The sequence below is a fragment of the Phoxinus phoxinus genome (assembly GCF_949152265.1).
Source record: "Phoxinus phoxinus genome assembly, chromosome: 11".
Taxonomy (NCBI): domain Eukaryota; kingdom Metazoa; phylum Chordata; class Actinopteri; order Cypriniformes; family Leuciscidae; genus Phoxinus; species Phoxinus phoxinus.
Genome location: NC_136886.1, coordinates 16,726,038 through 16,752,580, shown reverse-complemented (window position 1 = coordinate 16,752,580; position 26,543 = coordinate 16,726,038). Strand labels below are relative to the sequence as shown.

The following is a 26,543-nucleotide window of genomic DNA, read 5'->3' as shown; positions in this document are numbered from 1 at the left end:
TCCTTCTGTCAAATCATAATACCATTTGGATAAAGATTACATTTTTGCACTTTGCTGTGGTATCGCTGTGGTATTGACTACTCAGTTAATGTCATGTAAATGATCATCACCTTGCACTCTATTTCAGCCTGTTTCCGTTTCATCTCCTGCAGCTCTGCATGCAACAGCTTGTTCTGGTTGGTCAAAACCTGCAGCCGCTCCTGTAGATTTCGTGCCTCCAGTTCTGCTCGCCGCAGTTGGTTACTATGTCTTTGATTCTGTATGTGTGTAAAAAAAAAGTATTAATTAAAAATTTCTAAAAAAAGACAGCAGAGATACAGCCTATAATATCAGGGTAAAAATGCATTAACTTTGTCTCCCTCTACTGGCCTAAAATCTGTGTATGCTCTCTAGTCACAGCTTCAGACATTACACGCTTCAGACATAACCCACTAGCTGAACTGATGCATATGGCAAACAAAACTGGAAACACTTTCGAAGGCAAAAGTCTGAATCTGATTGGCCGACTTCTAGGTTTTCTGGGAGCCAAGTGTGCGGTGATTTTTAACTGTCCACCAGTAAACAAAGCTGTGTTTAAAGTTCTGATACTGTAGCAATGAACACTTCAGAAAGCAACTAAAAGCTTGATTTAAAAAAAAAAAAAGCTAAAAGAAACTTCTAGACAGAGCGTTTTGTTTGTGACACTTTAAATTTAAACAGATGTGTTCGCATGTGGATATACAGGAAACTTATTCCTTTCCAAGCTTGGCTAACCCTTTGGATTCACAGTTGTTCTGATGTTATTAGTGTTCTGTTCTCTCATCTATAAATGGAAGATCAGGTAAAGTACAGTACTGTACTGATAAGGAAATATATGCGACACATGCAGGTAAACAATGAGTGCATCAATAGTCTGTTATAGCACAAAGGTCTGTAATTGTCACCACATGTGCCCACTCGTAAACATGATGTTAAACAAAACAAAACTGTGATTGGACACTTTACATGTCAGTCAGACGGCCTCTTCCTGAGACAATTGCAGTGGCTATAGAGCCCAGACCACATGTCGTTAGGCAAAGGTCTGGCTGCGCGAGACTATGGCCCGGTTCCACAGACAGGGCTGATTAAGCCAGGATTAGGCCTTAGTAGTAGCTTTAATAAACTTCCTTAAGAAAAAAACAATGGCACTGACATATGTTAAGATTGTCAGTGCAAGTTGCTCTCAGCTAAAACATGCAGTTTAGTCTGGGACTAGGCTTAAGTCTTGTCTGTGAAACCGGAGGTATATGTTCTGACTTATTTCCTCTTTAAATTCAGTGGCCAGCAGTAAAGGGCTCAAAACAATCATATCAGTAGTTTTATTAGAATTTTGTTGCACTGCAGTCAATTATTTTGGCAATGTCTGATTACCCATCCTAAACATAACAAAAGATGTAGATGTAGACAGGCAAAAGGTCAGGCTAAGCAGTCAGGCTAAACATTAGCTAAGGCTAATCTTAAATCCTGAACAAATTATGATTCTTAGAAAAATATGATTAAAGATGTGAAAATATGATTAGAAATTGGAATTCTGTAGAAATTGGCATTCTGCAAAGGTGTGAGTGTGTGTGAGGGACGTGTCAAGACCTGGGTGTCCAGTTCCAGCATCCTCTGTCTGGTCTCTTTAAGCTCAGCCTGTGCCTCTGCCTCTCTGAGCCTCACGCTCATCAGCTCATCCTGAAGCTCGCTCATTGCATTTTTCCGGGGACTGTCTTTCCAGCGGCCCGCTGTGCGCGCCAGATGCCTCTGCACACAACGCCAAAAATATCTTACTTAAACATTTGCGTGTTAATTGGAGGCATGAAAAGGAGAGCATATGGTATAACAGCAACACAGTAAGCTTGTGGGAAATACACACATTGTAATATTGGGAATGAAACAGCTATCTATGTGAGTGTGTGTATTCACCTGCCAGTGGTCCTCCAGGTCTCTAACCTGCTGTCTAAGCTCTTTAAGCCCTGTAAGAGCCTCTGCCTCCCTCAGCTTTACACCAATTAACTCCTCCTGAAGACGTACCACATTATTCTCATCTGGCAAGGATGTATTTCTCTATAACAGAAACAAATATACACAAAAGTCAGCTTATAAACTAGAAAGCCATTTTCTGCAGTCAGGTTGCTGTAGTCGGCGCCAAACCTGGAATCAATTCAATGTGTAGAAAAACAAGCAGAAAAGGCAGTTCTGCCCCTCAAACGTGTTGGTCTCAAACAAATAACAGCTGAAATCAGTTTAGGTGTTGGGACACAGTAAAGTTTTCAGAAAAGCAGCAGCCTGGCTAATGTAAAACAAATCTAGATTGCACCAAACTTGGTCACTTTCAATAAAATCATTGAAGCAGTTATGTGTTCAAAAAAAAATGTTTTATAATAATATCATATCTGTGAATTGATTGCTAGAATTATAATTAGAGATCCACCGATACCATATTTCTCTGCCAACTAATGCTGTAAACTACACAGGGAACCATCTCATTCGGTATATTACTATAATTTTAGAGGTTAAGATTAACACCAGATCCCAAACTATTATTTTCAACTGCCATTTATTTTCAGATATAATAATTACACTATAAAAACAAAAACACTTTGCAAAAACCACAGACCTGGCAACTCTGGTTTGAACTAGGGGTTATTCATTGGGTCAAATGGAGCCTGCTTTAACGTAAATATATTTTTTTACTTTATTAAATTTTTGACATTATTGCTTTTTCTCACACTGTATGATTTGCAGTCTGAAATGTTTTTCTGCCACTTTTTGATTGCCAGGATACAATTGACCCTGATCATCTACTGTTTTTAAACAATTAGCCAATGGCTTATAGTAAAAATAATAGCTTTTTTCGGCTGATATTATTGGCCGATACATCAGCGCATCCCTAATTTTAATATATCTAAATAACTTATGATTATTGAAAGCAGTGTGTGATGGCATCAAAACACAGAATTCAATATAGGATGATAAAATATATACTCAAAACTTGAAATATGCATAAATAAATACTATGGGGTGGCATATTACTTTGTGAGCAGGTCATGTAGCAAAGTAGCCAGTCACATTGTTTGGTTCCTTAAAATGCCGGTCCTGAGAGGTTTGAAGGCCTCTTGACCATATGTGTGCTTGAGAATGGTAATAAAGTTCTACCACCTTCTCCATGTCGAGGATCTTGTCCTGCATCTCCTTCAGTGCGCACTGAGACTCAGCCTCCTTAAGTCGGGCCTGAACCAGTTCTCTCTCCAACTGCAGGATGAACTCCTCAGAGTAGCGTGGGTTCCCCTTCTAAATAAAAAAAGTTTGATTAAAAATTCTGTCAATCAAATCCCAACCTGTCAGAAATCAATGTGTTATAATCGAATACCCATGGGCATAACATCTGAACAGCTCTTGTGGTTTGATTTTACCAACTACATAAAATCTTCAGATAAAAAAAAAAAAAGGTTCTCTCCACTTATGCTCATGGTTTTACCACCTGCCACATTAAACCATAATGAGATTGCAACACAACATTATGTAAAACAGCCCTTTCCCCACAGCACATGACACATTATCCACTTTTTCTCTGTGTTGAGCATGTGCACATTAATAATTGATGAGCCATATCCCATCCTCCTGTTGAGAATGTAGATTTGATCAAACAGGCAGCAGCTTCAAGACTCTCTGCTAAAGTTACACTCATACTTGACAAACACCTACATATACATAAACCCCATTTGGCATGAGTTGTGCATGCAAATGACCCCAGCTCTGCTGTTCTGATCTGCAGTCATGCATGTAAAGAGCATCATTACAAGAGCAGCCGTTCGCAGCTCTGCGGTCGCTGAGATTTTGTTGCTAGGCAACCACGAAAGATTCAAGTACAGCTGCCACTGCAAACTGTTACATGAGGGAGCAAAACATTTCTCAGTGTAGTCATGCGGTTTCTGTGTTCGAAGAGCAGGCCTCTCATCCAGGAGGAGGCGCTGTCTCTGAACTGTCCTTACCGCAAACGGCTGCTGTTGCTGGAGCTGTCGGATGGCGTTTTGCGCTTGCTCCAGCTGTGCACTGGTCTCCTCATTGTGTTGTTTGACTGTGGCCAGCTCCCGCTTGACCAGGTAGTTCTCCTCCGCCTCTTGGGCTCGTGTCACCTGACCCTGACGTGACCAATTATGGATGAGGGGTGAGCGGAGAATCGGAATGGGTGGAAACGGATGTATTGATGGAGAAAAATAATGCTGGATCTCAAGCTCTGTCATGCTGTTAGCAGTTTTAGGCTTTCAATTTAGCACTTAAAATTGCTTCGACTATCAAAGGGGGAATTATTGTAGTTGTAACCAATATTTTAATTGTAACCAATAATCAGGATTGCAACCCAAAGATAACAAGCACAGTGACACCTCGTCCCTGAAGTCAGAAATTGCAGAGTTTGCCTTATTTCACTGTTGATTGTGAGTAGGTGTGAGATATTTAAGCAAATCAAGGAAATGAAGCAAAGCTAAAGATAGAACTGCTGGGTTCTTAAAGGGGAATAACAGAGCTAAAGGGTGGAGAGGAGAGTGAAAATTGTACCTGAATCAATCTATCTGCCAAAGAAGCACTTTCCTAAAAACGGAGAAAATCCATAAAGGAAACAGCAAAGAGAGGAGAGAGACCAAAGGATATTACAACACAGAACAAAACAATAAGATTTGACAGAAAACAGTGTTCTTTTTCGTACCCCTACATAAAAACATTGTAAAGACACTGTTCTAGATGAACATTTGCTATATCAGAATAAATATGCAGCTTTAAAACCATCATAGTGAGGTGGGGTAGAAAAGGAACATGGTTTGTGCATGGTGTTCGTGCAGTGGCTATGGAATAAAGCAAGATTGTGCACCACAACAGGGTGAAAAGTGTAAAAGGAGGTCAAGCAGAGGACAGTCAGAAAGGTGAGAATAAATAGAACGGAATTAGTGTTATTTTAAAGGCTCTAGGTCTACTATATTTGTGTGACGAACGCAGCCCAGGGTTACAGATGGTGAATTTCTGAAGCCGTTAGTACTTTATTTTAGTACAATGGTTCCATGCTGAGAGGTGATGGAAAACCAAGTGGGCGTGTTTTTTAACTGACCTGCACTGTGGGCTTTCTTTTCATGCATGACACAAACATGCCTTCACAAGCAGAGAATATTCTGACATGCACCACTGCAGGTTTGGGTTTTCACCCATGCTCAAAAAAGTCTGTCAGACAACCACTTTGGCCAGAAATGAGTACATGTAGTGTACTAACATTTCATACCCATGTGCGCACGCAAAATATTTTTCTTTCTGTTAGCACTGTACTTACCAGCCTCAAAAAACACAACAGGTTTATCCAATGACATGCACACAAGCAGTTAGTTATGATGCACCCAATAGGGTGTGTGCAAGAGCATTTGTTATTGTTGACACCAAAGAGTTGTGATAACTGACAGCAAGGAGATTACCCATTTCAAGATAAGCAAATCTTGGATGACAATGGTGTATGGATGCGTTTGATTGATTAATGATTTGCTTTGCCTCTAATTTATCACTCACTTTCTCCAGAGTGTCTATTCGCTGCTTCAGGAGTCTGTTCTCTGTGCGTAGTCTCTGTAATAGAGTCAACATTAACAGTGTTAGACTGCAATACATCAATCAAATATTGCAATGTACTAACTAGACAATGCTATGAGCTTTTTGGCAATATTGTTGTTTAGTGTGGGTTTCAATTAAACATATTTAACAGTATTTAAATTATTTTCTACTTTAAAATTGGTAAAGAAAATAAGAGGTAATTATAGACAATGGACTCTTTTCACATTTCCGGGGGTTCTCAAAAGCGGAAGCAGTCATAGTTGGATAAATGTCTACAGTGGTGAAAAAGAAAAGAAAAATTCCATATATCATTTCCACAACTTTCCAAAAGAGGGAAAAATACAGAGATTGATTACAGTCAGATTTTCAATAATACTATTGCTCCCCCTGCTGTTTTTTTTGTTTTGTTTTTTGTAATCTAATGCCAGGGTAATTTAAAACAATGTATAATGTTATAACTTTTTTATAACTAGACTTACAATGTCAATAACTTTGAAAAAAAAACATCATCAAATGTTTGGAAAGGCATAATTTTAGCAAAATGCAAGCTGGGCGATGGGATGACTGTCTCACCTTGATCTCCACCTGTTCTTCCATCTCCTTGGTTTTTATTGTAGTGTACTCCTTTTCCAATCTGTGAAGGCATAAAGAAACCGTTCAGAATATGTTTGTGTCCAAAAAACATATTTAAAAAAGTAATTCACTTAACAATGTAAACTCACTTTTTCATTTTCTTGGCATTGTACTTGACTTGATAAGCAGCCTGGATAACTTTGTCTGGTCCACTATCCAGCTGGTGAGGGATAACCTTCTGAAAGTGCTGCAATAGAGAGTGAAAATGACTAAACTGCTTATTATTATTGAATTATGCATATTTGTACAACAAATTCATTTGTGTACTGCTTAGCGGAAACTGACAACAGTCTAGACTCGAATCATGGTGTGGTAGCTTCTACAGAAAGTATTGGCTAACATAACCACTATAATTAAGACAAATACAAGTTTATCCTTGAAAGGAAAATTATGATAAATAGCCCACCTGCAACATTCCCTCCATGTCCAACTGCATGAGCTCAGCCTGATTCATCTGCAGGATAGCCATGCCCACACGAAACACTACCTCTAAACCCTGTAAGGACACCTACTGGTGAAAACTCAAGATCCAAAAATATTTGCAGTTGCATTGTGAAGCCAACAGAGGGAGGTAGCAGACCACTAAAACACACCAGTGTGCCATGTTCTCAATTAGCCTAGCATGTAAAATAAGAGTGAGTGAGTGAGTGAGTGAGTGAGTGAGTGAGTGAGTGAGTGAGTGAGTGAGTGAGTGAGTGAGTGAGTGAGTGAGTGAGTGAGTGAGTGAGTGAGTGTGTGAGTGAGTGTGTAAATGAGTGAGTGAGTGAGTGAGTGAGATAGATAAAGTCTTACCTCACACATGAATATATCAAAGATCCTGGTAGCTACAGGAAGAGGGAACGAGGTAAGGAAGATGGTGAGAAACCAAGATGAAGCATACATGGAGGTATGGAAACTCTGGGCCTGGAAGTGCACATGGAGCTCTGGGAGCTGCTCCTGCAGGGAAAAAAAACAAAAGAGACTGTAAAGTCACAGAGAGAAAGCAAGAATGCAATTCATAAAACGCATTCATTTGATTTATTGGGAGTTGGAGCGTTAAGCTAAGCTTAAAAGTCCGATTTTGGCAGACAGTCACTGACCTGAATCATATATTCAAACTGGTACATGCAGAGGCCCAGTTCAGCCATACTGGGTTTGAAGAGCTCTCTCAGCCTGTAATCTTGCATCAGCTTCACAAACACACAAAAAGCCTCTTCTTCTGGCATCTGTGACAAGACAATTATACATCATATAATTACAGACTAGAAACACACTACCAACAGATATACATTTATTTGAAGAAATAATAATAACCGTTATTATTATTATGTAATAATTATTATTATCATCATTATTAGTGCAAAGCCATTTATATATATATAAAATGAACATCACAGAATTATTCATATCACATTAAAAAAGTTTTACATTGCTCATCCAGCATTATCTTAAATATTATTCTATCGCATTTCATAATACAGCTTTAAGTGTGGAATATTTGACTGTGTTAATACCTGCATTAGAAGAAGGCCGACAATGAAAGCGCTTCCCTGACAGTAACCCACCTCTCTATCAACCAGGGAATAAGCCTGTAAACACAAAAGTGAGATTTAGTGAGAGCTGGACAATCGATTATAAAATCATTGCTGAGTTAAGTGCAGAATCAGCTCTGTTTTCCCCCCAGACAAGCCTGTGAGTTACCCACTCTTTAAAAACAACCTCAAATGATCTTTAGGTGTTTTGTTTGGGTGAGCTGGCTTTAAAAGACATTGAACTTAAACTGAAGTCATACACACATAATAAAGGACATAAAGAGGATTGTAAAGATATTTCACTGGAACTTGGTCTTCATTACATCTATATCATGTTCAATGTCAATTGTTATTTATTAATATATTCAGCTAACAACTGTTGTTAGAGCACTGTCATTTTTTGCTACAATTTGCCATGTCAATAAAAAAAATAAAGTACCCAATTGATACCACATGCTGTTTGTTTGTTTGTTTGTTTGTTTGTTTGTTTGTTTGTTTATGTAAAACCCAAATAGAGGCAAGATACATGACAGGCGGATAAAGAGTAACTAAAAAAAAAAAGACTAAAAAAATATCAATAATATATCATATTAATTATATAAATATACTAATATTAATGAAAATAAACTATTATTTAAAATGTTCATGTTCTTTATGTAACCTTATAAAAATAGTTCTATTTAGCAGCAAAAAGGGTTCTGCTATTTGTACAAGCCAAAGAACCCTAATTTGGTACTCTTTAGAACTGTTGATAAAAAGATGCATTGAGCATACCCTAAATCAGTGTTTCTCAACCTTGCTCCCGAAGGACCCCAACACTGCACATTTGCTCCCTAATCAAACACACCTGATTCAACTCATCAGCTCATTAACCCATGCGCTTTTCAGACACACAAAATTATTTCAAAATACCCATCTCTGCAATATTCTCTCAGTTATGTCATAAGTGAACAGCTGAGAAAGAAACCGGATGCGTGTCAGTATATTCGGTCCATGCATTCAGTCTTAAAGTGACAGCAGCCTAAGGCCACATTTACACATAGCCGGGTATTTAGAGAAACGAATATTTCTCCCCCTCCGTTTTCAATAATAACATCGTGCACACAACCCGCATAAATACGCCGTCGAGCGCCTTTATAACTATGCTAAACCTATGGGCGGCAGTGTAGGGAGAAGGATAAAGCCATGCAAGCCAATCAGAATCCTCAGAATCGACAAGAGAGAACCTAAAACCCCGTTTCTCCCAGTTGACACGACAACATATAACCGGCGTTTTCAGAAATCTCCACTTTGGCCGGAGTTTTTAGAAATGATCGTTTTCTGGGATAAAAACGGCGTTTTCGTGTAAATGACAGGCCAAAACGCAGAGAAATATCTGCGTTTTCCCATCGTGTAAACGGGGCCTAATATTCCTGCTGTTGTCTGTGTCATAACATAAAATCATGTGTATAAACAACCAAAACAATTTTTTATTTTTTTTTTACAATTATTGTTAATGATGAACAAAACACAATATTAGATCATATAAATTCTTGTCAGTGCTAACCTGATGATGTTGGGAAGAAAATAAAAATAGCATTCATCATTCTGAGTTACCACTTTACGTTCATGTTCAAAATATGCTTATATTACGGTGGCCGAGAGAGCTGCAACTGAAGAAAACACATGCAAATAGAAAAACACCTGCAAAATAAGAAAACATCTTCATCAGTTTTACAACACGTGTGCTCCAAATACTCACAACACAACCAAGTACAGAAACGCACTGCAAAAGTTCACCACACTACCAAATATAGAAACGCGCTGCAAATAGAATAGACCACAACCGAAATGTTTCCAGGGGACCCCAATAAGTGACGAAACCGGCTGGGACGTTTTTTTTTTGCAAAACATACAGAGATGATGTCTATGACATATAACTTTGTAAACAATATATTCAATGTCATGAGAATGAGAAAAGAAGAGTTAACAATGAGCTGGAAAAAAACAAAAACAGGAAAAAAACACGAGGTTAAGATAGTAATCTATAATGCACATCAATCTCTATCCATTGCACAAATTTTGTCATGTTATGTTTAAATAAGTTTCATAAGAAATATTAGGTAATGCAGGGTCCAAAGATGAGACGGCAAGTTTCAAAGTTGAGACGCTCACACACTTTTTTGTATAAAATGTATATTTATTTGCAACAGTTATGTTAACAGCACTAATAAGAAATGTCTGTCGTAAAACAGCTATTCGGCTGATGGACACCGTGCTGCGTTGTCATGGGAACATCCCAGGTGAAAATAATGAGGAAATTACATTGTCTTTCGTTCACTTTTGCTCACTCCAAAGTCCCCACTTCAAGGGCTCTGCCCTTCGAAGGGAGTAGGGCCAAAGAGTATAGAAGCCTTGGTAGGGCATAGGGACACTCACGAGCAGTAAGCATGTCCCAGCCGGTTTCTCCACTTATTGGGGTCCCCTGGAAACATTTCTGCTGTGTTCTGTTCTATTTGCACCGCGTTTCTGTATTTGGTTGTGTTGAGAGTATTTGGAGCACAAATGTGTTGTAAAACTGATGAGGTTTTCTTAATTTGCGGGTGTTTTTTATTTGCATGCGTTTTTTTCAGTTGTAGAGCGTTGAGCTCTCTCGGCCACCGTATTATATGCATAAGCTGGCATACAAGGTGTTTTAGGTAAACTACAGAGATGCAGTGTGACATCATCTTATTAAATTTACTGATGAGCAGTCCCGGAGTAAATTTATTGTCTTTATATTGGTCGACATCCTGGCTACCACCCTCTGTCCATTCAAACTTTCCCTTTCAATCTTTAATGGGAATCATTCCTCCATTTGCCCAAGCAAGGAGAAAACCTACCTTCATAACATTAAAGAGCACCTCCTGACCCAAACTGTCCTCCTTGAAGAACTCGTGCTCGGGGTAGGTACGGGCAATGTCCCTGCGGATGAGTTTTTCACAGGGCGAGGTCATCTTCAGCAGCTCAGAGTACTGCTCCTTTATGGGTAGATTCTGGGCATTGCACAACAGCTGCCACACTATTGCTCGGAAGTGATGCGGAATGCCTTTCCTGACCAGTTCCTATGAAAAAACAACAACAACAACAAACCACTTTTAAATATTAACACTGAAAGTCAGGACATAACAGCCTTACTTAAGAGCAAGTTCTCATGTTCCCAGACTTGCCACATCTATTGGGTTTGAGAAGATATTCGTTTATTTGAAGCATTACAAACTAAAAATGACTGAAGGTTTCAAGATTGTCAGCATTCAGATGTTCTCCCAAGGGTTTAGTTTGTAACTGAGACAGGATAAGACCATTTTATGCTGCTAAATATAATCTTGTCAGAGACTTCTACAGCACAGCTCGATATTTTTGCAAGCGAATTATGTTTGACCTGATTAGGCTGTTTCCTGTGCTCATCTGCGCAGCTCAGACAGCTGATATCTACAGCTGTTCATTCTTGTGAGGGTCTGAGATGCGAGTCCACCTACATACACTGTTAGCACTGAGATTCTTCAAAAGCACTCTAGGGGTGTGCTGGAGATTGTGTCTTTGTTAAAACGCCAGGCTTTTACAAAGGGCTTCTGTTGCTGCTTTGCTAGAAGAGCCCTAGATCCTCCCTTTTGGCTTGTAAGAAGTCATACATTAAACACAAACTGCATTTCTCTGTCTCACTGTGCTCAGTAAGTTCTGTGGGGAAGTGGCAATATTGTGCAGGCAACAGCAAAATTTGTAGAAGTGGTTTATATCATTTTCTTTCTTCCCATTGTTTCCTTGAAAATGTTATTGTAAGAGTGAGATGTGTAAAACACTGTAGAAATATGAATTCAGAAATAAATGGAAAATATTTCAGGAGGCCTAAGTTTCCAAGTAGTTTTAGAGGAATCTTTCGGAAAGGGCTAGGCTACTTGATCAAAGATTTCAACCAGCCATTAGAAAATTAGGAAAGTTTTAAAACCGTCTTATGATTTTTTTTTTTATCATTTGGATTATGTTTCTGGAGACCTACTTATAAATATTGGTCATTTTTGGTTTCAAAACAGTCATATGGAGCTAAATGTTCTACATACCAGGAGCAAACAACACGTTAGGCTCACTATGAAGGTTTTAAACCACGTTCCATCACACCCCATGCGGGTTTTTTCAAACTCATTTGTATAATAAATGTTGAATATTTATTATTCAAATATATAATTACAATTGCTCTAGAAAAGCTACTTTGTGGCCGAGGCTGTCATCAGTAAATACAATCCTTTCTTTCTGTGAGCCAACCTTCCTGTTAGTTCTGTTCGTCGCCTCGTTCAGCAATGGCAATGCACATTTACAGTTTTTCTTTATTCATGAACACGGCAGCATTACCGATAAATCACTCGCATATTATTTAATTTGGGCCGTATGTTTTATGACCCTCTTTGTAATGCGTTTCACTATTTTGCTACAGCAATAAATCTGTTTAGCTGTGTACTTGTGCACTATATTTGATGTTGCTGCAGCTGTTCTCTAAATCTCATGTACTGTTGTAAATGATTAAATAAAATAATAATAGCTGGAATTCCATATGTTCAGTTCATTTCATAAATGGCATAAATCTGATTCGCACACTGAAGCTTGATGTATAATATATCTGCTTACCTTTAGTTGTTTTTCCTTCTTCTTCCACACATCTTCCCACTCATTGACGATGCGTCCCCACAGGATCCACGAATCCTCCTCCAAGTGCGACAAATTGGAGGAGGCTGAGGAACTAGACACCAGTGAGGAGCCACTGTTCCTTCGAGAGCCATTCACAGATTTTAAAGACTTACTGTCGGTCTCCAACAACCTGGAAAGACAACCATAGCAGATAACAGTTAATACTAAAGTAAATAAAAAATTGTGCTTGTTCTTTTAAAAGAAGCACAAAGAAACCCGAAAAACTGATATATGAACTTAATGTCAACCTACATCAGGTGAAAGCATACCTGGGCAGTATGATTTTACCATGGTGAAGGTTTGCTTAAGTATTATACAAACCAAATGTTTAATAAACAGTTAATGTATTAATAACAAAATCGCTATCATTCTGTTTTTAACTCAAGTGTAATACAATATGAGGCAGTGGTTATTGCACTGGTGTCAGAAATATTACTCATTTGTTATTAATATCTTTTGGATAAAGTTCCAAATAATAAGAGAAACTAAGAAATATTTAATTTATTTGCATATTAAGCATTAATTAAAAAATCTATATTGTGATAAATACCATTACCAAGACAAAATCTTACTGTGACATTAGACTTTAATTAATTCCACCTAGGGTTGCAAAGGGGCAGAACATTTTTGGTACATTTCTGGAATCTTTTGAGAAACTTTTCATTTATTCCATTGGAAGTTAAGCCGGGAAGTTTTGAAAACATTCCAATTTGGAAACTTAACAGAAATTTACTGGAATGAATTGGAAATGTTGGGTAATTTAGATAAACTGTATCATATACACAAACAAAATATAAACATTTTGTTTAGTCTTAAGCAGACATGCATGTTAACTAATACAAAGTCATTTTTTACTGATTTATTTGTGAGTAGTAGAACTTTAATTGATTCTTTCATTGAACAACAACAACAACAACAAAAACATGAACGTTGAATAAAATAAACATATTCCCCATTACACATAGTAGAAATTAAACTGAATTTGAATTAAATCTGGTTGTTTTAACCAAGATTATGCTGCTTTTTTTTTTCCAACTACATGCAAGTTCCCTGTTATACTAGGTTAACCTGCAATTTTGCAAAATTTCAGTTTATTCCCATTAATTCCCATATATTCCCATGGAAAGTTTTGCAACCCTAATACCAACCACCATAAAGTAAATATTGATACAGTTTTTTGCCTTAAATGAAGTCTTGGTGTACAGATGGAACAGCGATAAGAGAAGCGATCACATCAAGTAACACAATAACAGTCACAACACTTGATTTATGTCAACTTTCCTTCCAGTATCAGGGAAGTGTTCTAAGTTGATAATCAGTGAACTGAATGGCAAACTGTTTTTTGGTGCAGGAATGAGGGCAAGATGCCAGCAAAAAGAAAAGACATTTCCAGCCATTCTACATTTGTGAAACATTTGTGATGTCACTGCTGGCAAACTAGGGGAACCGACATGTTCATGTTGACATTAATGATGTATTTTGGGCAACAGTAGCAGTTGCTGTGGCTAAAGTAGTTTTTTTTCCTGATGGGAGAGAAAAAAAAACACTGGATGGCTTGTTTGTTCAAGACATTAATATAGTTCTAAAAAAACTACAATTCAGAACAGATATAAATGCTTAATGCGTGCTAACAGTAGCATTATAGTGACGTTATTTTAAGACTTAAGTCAAGTATTCAGAATTAACAACTCTGTATTTTTTTACGAAACGGGGGCTGCTTGCCAAATGAGTGTGCTAGCTTGGGACCATTGGCAGACAGCTATAAAATGGTAACCCAATCTAAGATTCTAAAGCATATCTAATGCAAAAAAAAGCCAAGGCTAACCACATTAGCATGTTCACACACAAAAAAATAACAGGACAATAATAAAACAGCCTATCCCCCCAAAAAAAGACAAATAAGGCATGAAAAAAGAGACTAAATCTTTCTGACACTTCCAGCAAAACATGAAACTCCAAAACAAAGTAGTAAAACGCATGTTAAATAGTTTGAGTTAAAAAAAAAAACTGTCCCTCTCTGACTGAGTGTCAGCGGGGAGGACTATCATTGTGAACCTGACCCTGGATCAGCTGGAAGACAAGAAGACAATGCTCGTGAGTAACCTCAAAATTTAAGAGCTGACAGCACAGACACAAGGCCATGGAAACCTGATCTCGGAAAAAGAGAGGGGCCCCGGGCTTCTAAAGGCAGCACTAGGTGACGTCATGGCCAAGGCTCTGAGGCTGGATCCGGTTACAGCCGCTTTTGGGTCGTACAAGGGGGGCCACGGTTGTTAGGGGTGAAAGGCAGTGAGAGAGAGAGTCATGGGGTTCACAGCTGAGGGGTAATAATGAGTAACTGGTGGTAGGTGGGCAGAAAGGGAAAAAAGAGAGACTCTGTTTTTCTCCAAATACTGGCCCTTAATCCTCCAAAATGCACACTGTAAGCACACTGTAAACTGCATTCAAAGTAACTTAAGGTTACTTTAAATTCCAGTCACAAGTTGCAGTGGGATACATGGAAATGTAATACAATTGGTTGTGGTTGTCTTAGTCACCTCTAAACTTGATGAACTGATTATTCTAAGTAGTATGAATAATAATTATATCAAGGCATTGGGCAAACAACATGTCTTCCGTTTAGTCAAGACCAAAAGATAACTGAAAGGAAACTTTGAAGAACATTTGTTATTATTAAAGGAACGGTTATTATTAAAGGATCTTTTCTTCACGAAAAAAAATCTGTTATCATTTACTAAGCCTTGTGTCGTTCCAAACTGGTATGACTTTCTTTGTTCTGCCTAACACAAAAAATATATATTTTAAAGAATGATGGTAAACAAACAGTTTTGGCAATTTCTCAAAATACCTTCTCTCATGTTCCACAGGATAAAAAAACGTCACATTTGGAAAAACTTGAGGATGAGTAAATACATTTTCATTGAAATGTCTTTTTTTTGGGGTGAACTATCCCTTCAGGTGTATAATGAGCTCTCTAGACAATCTCCATAACATTTGGGGCAAGATGAAGCTTGCATTTGTGTGGGCACAAATGAGAAAGCCCGTTTAAAATCTTTGCAGTGAAGAGGAGACAGGAAATAATACTGGAGAGAAAGAGTTTGAACCTGCATCACTTGCTTGTCTCCAATGTATCAAGAGTATGTGTGTGCGCTGCTACTACTGCACTGCAGCCCTGATGCAAACCTCTATCAAGATGGTATTTACTCAAAGGTCAGAACGTTTACATTGGGAAAACCCAGCAAATGGTTGCACATTTATGTCCACTCACAACAAGCCATTATAAAGCTGTTTTGAAGCTATATTAAATGCAAATAAAGCGAAGCAAATAATTGGTTTAAAAAAAAAAATCTTATGTTAAATGAAGTACATGTACTGTAGGGCTTAACCTATCTGATGAATTCAGTGAGCATTTAAGACAATATGCATTGCAATTGTTGCTTCTGTGTTAATGATTCACTGCTGGTTAAAGTGCAAAGCGAATTCTTGTACAGGAAACAAACACGACACATTCCACTACAAAATAAATATTTTACTTTGTAAAAGCGGATAGAAAGCCAAGTACTCGTTCTATGAATGAATTAAAAAAGCAACCACAAACAAAAAACAAGACTGACAGCGAAAAAGACTGCGCTACTAAAATTTGTAACTGGCTGTGAATTTCAGCTCCGCTGCATCTGCAGTGTTGTGCGATAGAGAATTGATCAAAGGTATTACTGCGAGTCTGCTCACCATGGGAAGTTCATTCTGCAATCCACATGTCTTTCCTCGGATTCCTCCAAGTAATCCCAAATGTGCCTGTGAGAAGTGAAACAACCTGATTTTCTCTCACACACTCTTGTTGTCTCTGTCTCACCCTACTCTCTCTCTCTCTCTTTCAGAGCCCACATAAATACACACACACAAACACTGCTTATCTAAAGTGCAAAGGCCCTCGACCAGTGCAGCGGCAGAGCAAAATCCCAGTGGAGTTTAAAATCTGTGCGAGTATGCATGGAGAAGGCTCAAAAATTAACTGTTTGCCACACCTGCTAATGGTGGGTGAATTAAAAATAATTACTGGCCTTTATTTCTTAACGGCTATGAACCCGTATTATGCATTAAGACATACTAATGTACATACTAAGACAACATAATTATTTAGCAGGTTTCTCTTGCATATTCACTTGTATGTATCACATAGCCATTTTTTGTCTCTCTGTAAAACATAACCATATCAAATTTTTAGCATTTTGCTCAATCAATTGTTTTCTCTAATTTGCCCTTTCAATTTGGACCATGAAGTGTCTTGACCATGCACATTAATATGGAAGCTTATTTCCCCCACAGAATAAAACAATTTAAAAGATATTTTGCAACTTTTTATCTCACAATTTAAATATATTTTCTCCCAATTGAGAGTTTATTTTTTAGCAATTGCGAGTTTATCTAGTAATTCTGACTTTTTCCTCACAATTGAGAATTTATATCACAATTCTGACTTATTTTCTCAGAATTGTGAGATATAAACCAATTCTGAGGAAGCAATTAGCCTACCTTTTTTTAATTTTTTTATTCAGAGGTAGAAGTAAGCACCTAACATTACAATTTAAAAGTTTAGGGTCAGTATATATACATATATAGTAATGTTTTTACTTATACTGCAGCCTTGGTGAGTATGAGAGACTTCTTTCAATAAATAAATAAATAACCCCACAGTTTTGAACAGTAATGTAAAGTAGAGCTGGTTATTGGTAACATCCCACCTACTATACACATTGTGATACATGTCACTATTGAATACATCAAGAAATAATTTTGTTTGAAACTTTTCCAGATATGCCAGACAGAGTCTCAGTGTGAGACAGAGCGCATCTGTGGTATCAATCTCTAATAATGCTGTACGCGCCTCAGTTTTGTTGAGTGCCATGTCTTAGAAGTATCTCTGACCTCACAGAGAAATGTTGGTATAGACTAGCTGCTGCTGCTTCATTATCTGTAGAAAATATAAATTACTGGTAAACAATAAATAAAAATATGGATGAGAACTTAAAGTATCAATGTAATATTGTAAGAAATGAATGTATGATATATCCATATCCGATTGTATCAGCACAGTCCTAACTAAGATTCATCAGTGGCACTCGTGGCCCCATTTCTGCAGTGGTAAGACGAGCTCATATGGCCATGTAAAGAATCGGAGCTCCAAACACTCCACAGATCCTCTGCCCTACTTTCTTGCTGCAGAGAGAACTCTGTGTGGGTGTTGCATCGCCCAAGCGGATCACACTGATTCCGCTCTAATACCGAAACCAGTCTGTGATACCAAAAACAACAAGGTGAAAGCAAGCAATGGGTCTCCAACCTAATCAATACTCAATGAGGAAAGGGGCGGGTTCTTGATCTGCCAACAACAAATTCACATAAATGCCCACGAAAAGTTCAACATGCCCATTAACACTTTAAAAAGACCAGGAAATTAGTTGCAGATGCTGATACAGTAACAATTTCTTATGTGAAACCAGGAAGGAAAAGGCCTTTATTTTATTACACGTCTCCTTCCTGGTTTCTAATGTGGCAGTTTAAGTAAATTCAGCCTGACTGTCAAATATATATCGGTTTTACTCTGCTTTGCAATCAATATCAAAAAATTGGCTAACGTGAGCATTAGGCTTGTGTTGACTTGAGAGAAGACACACTCTCTGACATGTGGCAGGCAGCATTACACTAACGGCATGCATACTGTGAGAGACAGCGGGTGATAGGGTGTTGGTAGTGATCTCTGGGACCAGCTGTGGCATCCAGCTGTCCTGATGAAGACTGGGGTCAAAGGTCAGCTAGCCTGAGCACCACACCCACTCTGCTTTTTAGTAAAGGTCGCAGGTCAAAGTGGGTTAACATACTAAATCTGAAGTCAAGTCATCCATTTTTCACAATTTTACTGTTTTTACTGTATACAAACAAATGCACGAAATTCACAAATTCGCTCTCAGCTCCACAGACAGCTCCACAGACCTTTATCTCTCCCAGGTTCTATATTTGGAAAAGTACTGTGTCACCAGTTGTCTGAGAACACAACACAGCCACCCCAGTAAAGGCTTCACTGTGTTAACATCATGTCAGTGCTCTTGACATTTCACTGTTTGTATTAAAGTGCAGGCTAAATTTGGACCACACCAGAAGAGAAGATGGACAAGACTAGAGCTCCTCAACACAAGGTTGGACAAACTTTAAAAGGCAAAGGCAAAATATAAGTACACAAACAACAAAACTATTTCCTTAAAAAAACCTTGTAGACTTTTAAACTTTCTGATTTCCAGCATTAAATAATGCATGCACATATGTTGTCTTTCTCTATAGTTTACGTTCACTGAATTGGGACAGTGACAGTTCCTTCAACTGTCCAGAACGTCATCTGGACAGTTGCATCTGTCAATGTTAACAGAAAAAAAATATCGATTCATGGATTTTGCAAACCAATATCGAATCGACCACATTTAAAAAAAAACATTAATTGACAAATCTTTTTTTTTTTTGCCCAGCCCAAATATCAAGCACATCCCACAGTAGACTTCATAACACGACAGTCACATTACATGATTTGACTAATTTGGACGTTAAGTTTGGACTTTTAATGAGGGGTGAAAGCGCACTACAAAGAACAGAATGAGGCACAGTAATCATTTTATCTCGACAATCAATCTTAATGATCGTTGGAAGTCAAAATCTAAACTAAAAATTAAATTAATCGCACAGCCCTATTATTTATTATGTTCATTCATTTAGAAACCCTGCACTTTTCAATTCCTTTATAAATGCTGTTCTTGTATTCAAATTAAGCACAGCCAAGAAGTCTGCTTCTGTATCGGTATTCATATCAGCAAGACTATGTGACGATACATCAGCGTATCAATATTTTGAACACAGCCCTAATAGACGGTGTTAATACCCAATAAGCACTGCAATGTTCTGACAAAACAGTGCTCCCAAAATTATTCTGGGAATGGGAAAATAGTTCAAAGTGTTTTGGTAAACACTAAAGATTTCAAAAATCATCCAGATGACATTGGGTGAAGCAGTCGTACCTGTTCTGCTCCTCAAGTTTGGCCAACAGCTCCACATCGTCTGGGCTGAGCTGGGACGGGGAGGCTGAGGAGGGCGAGGACAGTGAGGCAGTGGATGAAGCCACAGTGGTGTGCAGCGAGGAGGGCGTGGCCACCTGACTAGCCATCTGACTCACCGTGTGCGACACTGAGTTCTTCACCCATGAAAGAGTCGAACTCAGCTTGCCTGCTACCTTGTCTGTCGCCACCTGTGGAAAAATAAAATAAAGATTATTTAAGTGGGAAAACTAAAAGTTTTAAAAGTTAAAACTAAACGGCTTGATTTTAACAAACTAATGACATGTTATAATACGTTTTTTTGTTATGAATTGTGCTTCTTGGTTTGATATAATACATGATTTGTCAAATCATGATCATTTAGGATTTAGCCTAAAAAATATACTAATAGCCTATTTAAAATAATCATCATGCTCTTCTAGATAAAGTGTGTTTTAAAGCAACTTCATAGTTTTTAGACTATTGTAGTCTTCATAGTTTTTCCATTGTAAACTGATTCTGACACCTGATGCAATGATGCAAACACTAAATATAATGCTAAGCTACATAAATGGCATTATTTTGAACAATGAGACACAAATTAAAACAGACATTCTTGTTTATGAAAAGCGACTGCAGGTTTTGACCAACCAGAACAATATTATGTAAGCTACATTAATGTAAAGCTAAGCTACATTGTTCATATTTTGAACAATGAGACACAAATTAAAAGGGTATATCAGAACATCTGAATTAGATCTAGTAAACATCATCTCAACAATGTTGCAGGATGTCCACAACACTACCCATCTTTTATCTTGTTTAGTGCATATTAAATTAATCCTGGATAAAATAATTACAGCAAAATCTGTGCATAATGTGTTTGTGGTACTACAATCTTTCGAACTGTGAAACTAACTGAGGCCATTTCTGCAATGAGATGTTTTAAGAACTGAAACTTGAGGAACGGTTTTAGCTCTGTTAGTGAGGATGCTGGGATGGCCTGAAAGACCGATAATTCCCTTAGTACACAACATTCTTGTGTCTGAAAAAATTCAGGTCAGTGAAAACAGCTTTGCACAGTCCAAAATGAGCATGTAGACTGATTTGAATGTAGCAAAGTTTATATTACCAACAACAAACACACTGGTTTTCATACTTGATTTGGACCATACAGAGTTGTTCACTTTCCCTTATATACCATTTTTTTTATTTGCTAAAAAAAAAAAAAAAATCCTACAAGCACTATTTTTAAGACTATTAAAGCAATAGTTCAAGTTCAACCAACAATTTAGATACTTTATTTCTTCTGTAGAACACAACAGAAGATATTATGAAGAATGTTGGTTACCACTGACTTCCATTGTACAGCAGATAGGTGGAAAAAACACACACACACACACAAACGTTATACAGGTTTGGAACAACATGAAGGTGAGTAAATGATGACAATTAAATTTTTGGGTGAACTGCCCCTTTAAGAAATGGTAAACAGACTTGCTGGTAAAGGCCTGCTGTTCATAAAGTTTGAAAAAATGTCAGATTACATGTTTACATAATATTCCCAGGACTATATTCTCCATTATGACCCATAGGTCAGCAGGGTTAACACCCAGCACCAGTCAAATGAACGTACTCTTTGCCAGTCACAGTGGGGAGTGACCGGTCAGACATGTTGACATTTGCCAAGAAGCAACAAATGATAGGTTCACTTTAATTTGACTTTGCCTAATTTTCAATATTTTGGGCTATAAAAGAATAAGGCTTTTATAAGTCAGTGAAGTTTTGCTCTTAGTACATTTCTCCCATAAGATTTAATATTTTTGGCAAAACCATTGTTCATCTGACATAAAAGCTTAGCATCCATTAAAAAAAAGTAAATCACCCTTTGCAATCATCTGACAATAAAAGACAGCCTTTGCAGACAAAAACTGCTCCATGACATCAGACGTCACTTTTGTTTGGCATCCTCTTCAAAAGTGGCTCTTTGAAAGACTTGGATTTGATTTTAGTGTCTTTTAGTCCATGTCCATAACTTTGAGGTCATCTATATGCTAGTGTACTCCTAAAACCTAGGGAAATAGTTTAGCAGATACAGACATTTGCTGTATTTCTTATTCTTATATAACCAAAATATTGAGGTCTCATCTTCCAGTTGATGTGGGCAAGTCCAATCATTTATCCAATTCTCCCTAAAATGAGCAAGTCCCTTACCCCAAAACCAAATACTCGCCTCTGACTTAACATAGCAAAGCAAGTATCAAACCATGATTCATGGCCAACATCCTTTAGACATATATATAAAAAAAACAGGTACAAGCCCTTAAATATGTCCTGGACCACCTTCCTCTTTCAATGAAAAAATATGCACAGGAAAGAAAACTGTATTTGTGAAGCCATTTCATATGTAAAGGGTTTTATGACACACTTATACCTTACAGCTACAAAAGCAAAATGATTTACTAGGTCATTCATTAGGTGTGTACACTGTAGATTGGAAACCGATGCCGTATGTCATTCTATATTTTCAAAAGATGACCTCTAGAAGGTTTGGACTAAGGGGATATGGACAGTTGTGTACTTCTTTAACAGTAGTAAAAACACTGACTCACAAAAACTGAATCGCACTGAACCTAGTGAAGACATCAAAAAGGCACAAAGCAGAATCTTGTGTCAACTGACATTACGAAAAACCTTAAGACAGCTAGGAGCAGCAGGCTATGACAGTGTAACATTAGAAAGGCAAGAATCCTCCTCCTCCATCTAGGATTTCCTAGGTGTACTTTGCTCTTACCTGAAGAAAGATGTCACCCTAACTGAGGTCCTCGCTAATTCCATAAACAAATCCACAGGAGAAATAACGGTATTTGAAGACGGGATTCTCTTGTGATTTAGGCTATCTCAGCGGTCTTCTGAGGCGTTTAGTAGATTCCAAAGTCACACTGTTGTGTAGGTGTCACCTGGGTTCAAAGTGCTCATGTAGAAGACACAGAGGCAGCTGTAAAGTAGACAGAAGCAGTTGTATAAGCTTCTGGCTTCCCTTTTACAGCTGTAACACTAATTCATGCCTTGGGAATTCACCCGACAGAGAGAAAAAAATCCTTCCCTGCAAAACCTCTGTGACGTCTGAGCTCACCGCGCCGAGCTTCGCGAAATAAGCGAGCTGTAATGATAAACCCAGGGGAAGTCTACCTCTTTACAACAAAGCAGGTTTCTCATTTACATGTGGCACTTCTCTGAATCCTCTATAAGACAGATCACGTTTCCTCTTGCAATCTCCATTTCTGACACATTTTTATGACCACACGCCTATGCATGGCTTCTGTGGTTTTCACAAACCACCAAAAACAAAATGTTATAGTATTCCCCAGCAAAATGCCTAGAAATGACTCAAAGCTGTCAAAGTTGGAAACACCCTTTCTTAGATAGCATTACAGTCAGAAGAGTGACACAGAAAGAGGCGGGGCATAGACAGGAAGACAAGGAAGGATTAGCAGGTGTATCTCATAGAAATTAAATGTATAGCCTACATTCACATACACTGATTCTTTGTAATATTACAATATAATTTTATACATTATACATAATTTAATTTTTACTAAATAAGTGCAGCACAAATTTAGCTCAGGAGGGCTGTTAGCTCAGTAGGGCTGTAAACGATTAATCGCAATTAGGCTAATCGACTCCAAAATAAAAATTTGTGTTTACATAATATGTGTGTGTAATATTGTTTATAATTATTTTGTATATATATATAAATACACACACATGCATGTATATATTTGAGAAATACTTGCATTTATATACTGCATATATATTTCTATATGATTTATATTATATATACAGAACTATTTTATATACAAATAACACATATTTCTTTAATATATACAAGCATGTGTGTGTATTTATATATACAAAATAATTATACACAATACACACACATATGTAAACACAAACTTTTATTTTGGATTCGATTAATCGTGATTAATCGTTTACAGCCCTACTCACAAGTCATACAAAGTCTGCTCAAAGCTTAAGTAAATTATTATTTACACTTGTAGCACAGGTAAGACCAGTAACAGCTGAAGCTGTTAAAAATGTTCACCCTCTTCATGCAAATCTCAGTGTTGAATGTTCTGATACTGAAAACATTATTAATAATAATAAATCACAACAATAATTCAGCAACAAAAACAACTAACGAGCCACATGCACACTGCAGCAGCTACTGCAATCACTCCCAAATTTACATTAAAACCTTATATAGTTCACCAAACAGAACTGGTCAGTTAATCTGAGATCTGCGTCTCTCATTATGCCAACAGCTGTACCTCTTAAACACAGCTGTTTCCGTGCATTAGGAGCTACACACATACATGCAAATACAATTTGCCTGGTTTCATACACCACAATCAAATTTCAGATTCTTGTCTGCTGATCCACACATTAGCTAAATTTTTTAAATATCATGCAACATGTAAATTACAAAGTAAAACCCACACAACTGTAAATATCGCCCCTTATACCCTTAAATAGGGAACTATTTTAGGGGACAGCCATTTGTAGTGATGTCCGAAACCATAGTGCACATTATCGAGTGCACTCATTCAATCTCATGGTGCGCCGCAAAACAATACAACCGATGTACGATCAATGGCTCGAGAAAACCCACCCACTGTGAGAGTCGCGCACCGAATGGATTCCCGCGTCTGAACAGAAGATGGCGCCCGCAGATTAATTACATCCATTTTCCAAACCGCTGGTCCAATGTGGCTACAGCGTAAGATCACACAGTTATAAACTCCTGTAGAAAAAATACTGTAATAAAAACAAACTTAGCCTCTCAGGGGAACGAGTGTTTTCATACACTGAGAGGAGAAGAGTAACTGCTTAGGAAACAGAATAACAATATCACTTCCTCTGCCCTGGCCTTCTAAATGATTCATGCAGAGATGCTGGGCTGTGTTTGCTGAACAAGACAAAAAAAAAGAGAGGAAGGTCAGGCCTCATGCATTTTCATTATGTTTAATGAAAATCCCCAAAGATATCTCCTTCTTCTAACAGTGGAACTATTATACCAAGTACAACAATAACAGAAACGAGCACATGAAAGGCATGAGCCTGTAAAATCTGAGCGCCATGGGCCACAATGAGATGTCAATTTTTAGACAAGAAATATCATCTCTGTGAAAAGGCGTTGTGAAAAACAGAACTTCTTGTACAATCAACTTACTGCAGAAGGAAACAACCATTATATTAGATCATGATGAAATGATTAATTGCAAGTCACACCGTTTTTTTAAAAGTGAGACTGAGCATAAAAATGCTTTAATTCACTTTACAGTTTGTGATGTGCATGAGTAATTGATGGAGAACTAGTAAAAACGCAATTAGAGTATTGAAAATTGGTAGGCCTATCTTTTTTTATGTTCATTGAGTTTGCATTTTTCATAAATGTAGGCTATAGGTTGAAGAATTTGCCAAAATTTGCCATTTCTATTAGAGATGTATAAAACAAATACTGTGACCCAATTCTCTTTTTTTTTTCATTAGAGAAATAGGAGTATATGTATTGGACAGAAGCAAATTAGACTCCAAGCCTCCGTCATCATGACCCCAGACTAATCTCCAGCTGACAATGATATACTGTCAAAAAACCCTGACAGGCAAACCTCAGCTCATCCTGGAAGGTGAACAAGAAAGTGATGTGCGTGCACTTTCTATCCACACTGCTGGTGATTCAGAAGGAAAAAACAGACTACATGGACTTTTGAACATGCTGAAGTCAACACAACGCTTTCCAGCAACCCATTAAATGGCCAGAGGTAGAGATCCAGAGAAGAGTGTTCATTAAAGACAAAAAGCAAATAACAAAGTCTTTCATTATGTCAAGCTGGGAAGAAACCTGCAGACATGCATGCTGGCACAGATCCTGCGTTGCACAGGAAAACAGGAAATGGTGGCTAGAGATGACCACCTTTATTATTGGTGCGCCCTTAGCTGACCTTGCTAATGTAGCACGCAGCACAAAGCTGCAAAATTTATAATGAAAAAATTTATCTGTCTGATCAAAGAGACTAGAGTCAGACGTGGTGTCTAGACTGAAATTATTATATGCATCAACATTAAAAACTGTTATGGTTTTCACTGCAACATATAATGTTTTGTGTAACTTGTACTTCTGTCATTATTTACTCACCCTCATGATATTTTGAAGAATCTTTACTCTCTTTTCCATTTAATCACAGGTCATAACAACCATGTCTATCAAGCTCAAAAAGGAAAAGAAAAGAAGCACACACAATGTTGGCACTATATTGCAAGTCATCTGAAGTTTTACAATAATATTGTGAAAAATCACCAAAGTAAGTTGTTGTTTGCAGGTAATCTTTCTCCCTGGCGAACCATTTACTGCCACATTCAATCACATTGATGCATTAATGTGGCACGCCAGAGGGCAGTGTAATTAATCGCAATTGTTTTATTTTACATTTGATTATTTTTCTGTAGAAGGCTGTTAGCGGAATACTTAAAGACTACTTGCAAGAAAAATTTAAAGCACCGTTAGTTTCATTTGTATCTTTTTTCTATTTTATTTGTCCCATTGTGCGTAATTACTTTTTATTGTATCACAGCCTTTACTTTTTTTTTTACTTTACATTAGTTAGCCTAATATTTGTCTGTGGTATTATAGAGAATTGTGAAATTTCACTGGTATCTACAATTTAGCAATCTTATTTCAAGCAAATATACTTGATATCAATATTAGGGGTGTAACGATACACTCATGTAACAATACACTCACGTAAATCACGATACTGAACTCACGATACAATACTATAGCGCTATTTTAAACCAAAATATAAGAGACATTTTTTTATTATTACTTTATTATTATTGTGTGTGTGTGTGTGTGTGTGTGTGTGTGTGTGTGTGTGTGTGTGTGTGTGTGTGTGTGTGTGTGTGTGTGTGTGTGTGTGTGTGTGTGTGTGTGTGTGTGTGTGTATAAACCAAACTAAATGTGCTCAATCAATCT

At 37.6% G+C, this 26,543-nt stretch overlaps 2 protein-coding genes across 7 annotated transcripts in view; one reads left to right on the top strand and one right to left on the bottom strand.

Annotated features, from left to right (window-relative positions):
- The window catches only part of cUnh1orf146 (chromosome Un C1orf146 homolog), an 82,132-nt gene extending 57,028 nt beyond the window's left edge, over positions 1-25,104 (top strand). Inside the window, exon 6 of the transcript XR_013799459.1 lies at positions 25,061-25,104. The gene's annotated coding sequence lies outside the window, so the exon portion shown is untranslated. The remainder of the gene's footprint in view (positions 1-25,060) is intronic.
- Positions 1-26,543, bottom strand: part of evi5b (ecotropic viral integration site 5b) — a 53,803-nt gene that overhangs the window by 20,947 nt on the left and 6,313 nt on the right. The window contains exons 2-18 of one of the 6 annotated variants that reach the window (XM_079627443.1): positions 19,648-19,719; positions 19,493-19,556; positions 12,372-12,561; positions 10,595-10,816; positions 7,716-7,790; positions 7,302-7,427; positions 7,015-7,158; positions 6,629-6,718; positions 6,312-6,409; positions 6,163-6,223; positions 5,551-5,604; positions 4,561-4,593; positions 3,996-4,145; positions 3,163-3,294; positions 1,927-2,067; positions 1,606-1,764; positions 111-257 (exon numbers count right to left, since the gene is read on the bottom strand). In XM_079627443.1, coding sequence (XP_079483569.1) covers positions 111-257; positions 1,606-1,764; positions 1,927-2,067; positions 3,163-3,294; positions 3,996-4,145; positions 4,561-4,593; positions 5,551-5,604; positions 6,163-6,223; positions 6,312-6,409; positions 6,629-6,718; positions 7,015-7,158; positions 7,302-7,427; positions 7,716-7,790; positions 10,595-10,816; positions 12,372-12,561; positions 19,493-19,556; positions 19,648-19,675 — 1,914 coding nt within the window. In that variant the 5' untranslated portion in view covers positions 19,676-19,719. Of the gene's footprint in view, positions 1-110; positions 258-1,605; positions 1,765-1,926; positions 2,068-3,162; positions 3,295-3,995; positions 4,146-4,560; positions 4,594-5,550; positions 5,605-6,162; positions 6,224-6,311; positions 6,410-6,628; positions 6,719-7,014; positions 7,159-7,301; positions 7,428-7,715; positions 7,791-10,594; positions 10,817-12,371; positions 12,562-16,160; positions 16,305-19,492; positions 19,720-26,543 lie in introns of those variants that run through there. The other 5 variants (XM_079627442.1, XM_079627445.1, XM_079627446.1 and 2 more) reach the window with 5 other exon arrangements.